We start from the raw sequence: 4,248 nt of genomic DNA, 5'->3' as shown, positions 1-4,248 counted from the left end.
CCTTTGCATCGAACTTTGAGCGTCGTAACTTTGCAGATGTTGTTTATGCTCAAACAGCAACATTACACACTAACTAAAGTTAAAAAAGTGAAATCATAATCAACCACCCCTTTAAGCTGCATCAGATGGGATGACAAGACAGCTTTCCTGAATAGAGAACTAAAGAAAGAAGTGTACATGCAACAACCTAAGGGATGGTTGTCCATGGAAAGGAACATCTAGTGAGCAAACTAAATCGCAGCATGAAGCAATCACCAAGATTGGAACATTCTCTTAGATGAACAGCTGAATAAGATGGGGTTTGTACGAACTACAGCTGATCTTTGCGCTTACACTGCAGCAACAGGTGAGATGTTCATTATTGCATTGTATGTTGATGACATTCTCCTGGCTGGACACAATCATAAATGGATGATAGTGGTGAAGAAAATGCTTGTAAAACACTTTGTGATTAAGGACATGTGCAAGCTGACTCATTTTATTTCAGTGAAAATTGTCCAGGATGGGTCAGACAACATGTGCCAAAAATGTGTTGGAAAAATTCAGAATGGAAAATTCAAAGTCAGTAAGCACACAAGTAGACATGAACTCGAAGCTCGTCAAGCATTTTGATGACAAAGAAGTGTGCTAAACCCACAAAACTTCATTAGACTGCTGTCAAACGAATCATGAGGTAATTGAATGGCACTCTGAATCTAGGTCTGCTATATAGTTCTGCTATATACTACAATATGCAGTTCAAAACAATATGCATGTTATAACATTAGTGTGACTTTACAAAAGCACATTACTTTACAAAAATAAAACAACATAAATATAAGAAGATAAATATTTTACAGCATTTAACAAGTATTTTTTTACATTATTGAATTTAATATTTTAATTTTCACAAGCTGTTTTTAGCTGTATACAGTAGCCTAATTACAACTGTTTTAACTTTTAACTATTTTGAACTATTACTCTGCATTTTAGACTCATTTGAAGCACAAAGTACGTGTATTATTTTATTTCATTTTATATTTATTCATATCTGAGTGTACCTTCACCACGTAGGTACACTCACGTGTGTGTGGAAATTGCTGCGTTGTGACGGAACTTATGTGGACGTTTAAAATTGTGCAAAACAATCTCGCGCCCTGTTATAAAACATACAAACAGTATGAATAGTTAGTATGTTACTAACCTTGAAACTGATAACGATGTTTATTTTGATATTTGACGATAATGGCGCTTTGCTCTGTTCCGGATCCAGTACGTTCCTCATGAAGTAGCGGCGCGCGCGCGACCAAGTGTATCTGCACAGCCCCCTGTTGGAGAACATGATCACTACACAATTTCTCCAGCAGTCTGCTGTATGCTCGTCGGTCTTTTTGCAATGTATATGCGGGTTGGTTTGAACGAACTGTAAAACAGGGACATTTCAGGGGACAGAACACCAAAAACCGCCAGATCTGTTCACCGTATTTTTGAAACAGTTCTGACCAAGTCCAACTCCGCTCCACATTTGGATTGACAGCCGTCACAACCTACTGACCGTGTTTACTCCTTTCTTTTCACCCATTGGATAGGATTTAAAAAACGGCTGTTGGGATGTTACTTCTGTCGAAGCGCTGGTAGGTGAAAAACTACGCAGCAAAAATAATAAATTTAATGCTTTCTTAAAATGTCAAAATAACGCATGCACGTGTTCTTAATATTATAATTAAAAACCAACAGACAGATGAAAATGCGGGACATTTTCTCAATATGCGACGTGCGGGACAAGGAGTCAAAATGCTGTGCGGTACAACGTAAAGCGGGACGGGTGGTCACGTACAACTAGAATGAAAGCTGTAAAAAAGTGTGATCAGTTTTGAGTTTTGTACTAAGAGTTTTGAAAATGTGCGCCTTACTTGTGAAAATAAAATAGTATCAAAGCGAATAAAAAAAAAAACCCTGTAAAAACAGCAGGTGGTTTACACACGTTTTTATTTTTAACGCCGACCAGATGGCACTATTCTGAAAAGATTTTTTTCGGTGTGGTTTTCACTCTAATTTTAATGTGTAAATATTTAATTTATTGAATATTAATAATAATAACAATAATAAATTGCTCATAAACATTTTATAAATATTGCATAGTATCATAAAATCCCCTAAAAATTCTAAATAATAATAAAAAATATTAGCGATCAAAATATAGCGTAGCCTACATTGGAACTGATGATTAGCCTATTACTGATTCATACAACAACAAAATATTTTATTATTATTAATAATAATTATAATAATAATGTTTACACAGTTATTGGTGTTATACTATAATGCTATAGCAGTGTTTAATGTAAAATAAAATCATTCAATTAACAACATTATTTGAATCATATCAAGTGACTGGTAATGTTTGGGCATTTTTTGAACATGCAGCAGTCATTTTTTACATTCAACAGTGAAGAAGAGGTTTTCAAAAGCGACTGAAATGGTAAGTATTGGCTAGGGCCTTCTGTAGACTATTTATAACTTATTACAGACCAAAAACGTGCTTTTGTTGGAACCATAAATGTGTCAGCGTTGAACTGTAGATAAGCTTTGTTATTTTAAGAGGTTTTCAGTTTGGTATGGAAAAACATCGATACAGCCTAATATGATTATTAAACTTCAAAAGGCGATTATTTAATGAAATAAATAACACGGATGAGTGAAGGAGACGCGCTGAATGCAGATGCACATTCACTCTCTGACAGCAGATGGCGCTGATTGTCAGTTAACATGAACTAACAATGAACAGTTGTATTTTTATTAACATTAACAATAACTATCAAACGTAGCCAAGTAAGTTACAGTTAATGTTGGCCTACGTGAACTAATGGGACCTTATTGTAAAGTGTTACCTTGTTCTATTGTTATTTGTTTACTTTACAGTTTTTTGTTGTTCTTGTTTTTTTGTACGTTATATTTAGAATGTTCAGAGTTCGTTTTAATTATACATTTCATTAAACCCAATTCAACAGGCTACGTGATACCATTTAAGCTACACTGTCAGAAAAAAAAAAAAAAAAGCTGTCACTGGGATGGCTCTTTAAAAAAGTTGTAATATGTACCATTTAGGTGCTTAAAGGGTGCAGATAATATCTGCATAAATATATTGAATTATTTTTTTTTTATGTTTGAAGACAAAACGGATGCATTTCTTGAAATTGTACATTATCCCCTTGTTTTAATATCTACAGTAATGATACATTTTTTTCTCTCTTTTCCCCCTAATGCCATTTAAACTTAAGAACCCTAGAGAAAGACGAGAGCGTCTTCAGGCACTGCAAACAGAAATGAATGAAGAGAGAGAAAAAAGGAGGAAAGAGATGAGAGAACTGATAAGGGTGGAAAAGGAGAAAGAAGCCGAAATCCACAACTTACAAAGAACACTTGAAGAGAAAAGAGCTCAACTTCAAAGGCTAAATGAAGAAACAGAAAGAGCTGTAAATACACACAAACACACACATACATTTCCATACACGTCACTCTGCACCTCTGTCTTCTGTGCAGTTCTGTCTCATCAGATTACACACTATTCATGTGTTCTGCAGGAATCAGAACTGGAGGAGCAAACAGGAGAACAGCAGTTAGCTACGATCAAAAACACGCTCAGCGGAATCCTGGACAGGGCCGGAGGTTCTGGGAGCTCCTCCAGAGTTACGGACCCCGTCGAACAGCTGGAAGTGGTGAATAATGCAAAAATACTTCTGGCATTCTTGAATGAATCATTTATTTGTTGTTGATATGTTTTTTTAAATGAAAATGAGGTACAGTAAAGATCTAAAGTCGTGTGATGAAATGCAGCATGCAAGCTTTTCACAACTGATGGTCAATAACTTTTTTTTAACTTTTTTCCAGATTGGGCAAATGCATCAATTTTTTAAAACTGCTGAGACAAAGACCAACAAGAAGAGCAGAGTAAAACCGGCCAGATGTCAAAAATAAAAAAACTAAATAAAAATCATCATATGAGCCGCTTCTGACTGCAGTATCGTTCACTGGGGTGGGAGGGACACAGAGATAATGTATGGACTGAAGGGATGGGTTCTTGAATCCACTGCCGCTTCAATGTATAGACTATCCTTTGAGTGGTTGTTAATCAAGTTATTAATCAATATTTATCCTTCTAAACATGAGGATAAATGATTTGAAAGACTTCTTCAAGCTTGTGAGATTTACACGTCTGTTCGCTCCCTATTCTTCTGACTCACAGCCCACATGTGGAAATTTTCTACG

At 35.5% G+C, this 4,248-nt stretch overlaps 1 protein-coding gene across 2 annotated transcripts; it reads left to right on the top strand.

The window, feature by feature from the left end:
* Nucleotides 1–1,467: 1,467 nt before the first annotated feature.
* LOC125263695 (cytotardin-like) lies at nucleotides 1,468–3,979 on the top strand. Of its 2 annotated transcripts, none has more exons than XM_048182825.1 (4): nucleotides 1,468–1,613; nucleotides 3,261–3,455; nucleotides 3,564–3,698; nucleotides 3,871–3,979. In XM_048182825.1, the coding sequence occupies exons 2-4, from the start codon at nucleotides 3,306–3,308 to the stop codon at nucleotides 3,955–3,957; spliced, it is 372 nt and encodes a 123-aa protein (XP_048038782.1). In that variant the 5' UTR covers nucleotides 1,468–1,613; nucleotides 3,261–3,305; the 3' UTR covers nucleotides 3,958–3,979. The 2 variants fall into 2 exon arrangements, with proteins under 2 accessions (XP_048038782.1, XP_048038781.1); XM_048182824.1 differs by lacking the exon at nucleotides 1,468–1,613 and adding an exon at nucleotides 2,310–2,461.
* Nucleotides 3,980–4,248: the final 269 nt, after the last annotated feature.

The sequence above is a fragment of the Megalobrama amblycephala genome, linkage group LG2 (assembly GCF_018812025.1).
Source record: "Megalobrama amblycephala isolate DHTTF-2021 linkage group LG2, ASM1881202v1, whole genome shotgun sequence".
Lineage (NCBI taxonomy): Eukaryota > Metazoa > Chordata > Actinopteri > Cypriniformes > Xenocyprididae > Megalobrama > Megalobrama amblycephala.
This window is presented reverse-complemented; position numbering and strand designations above follow the sequence as displayed.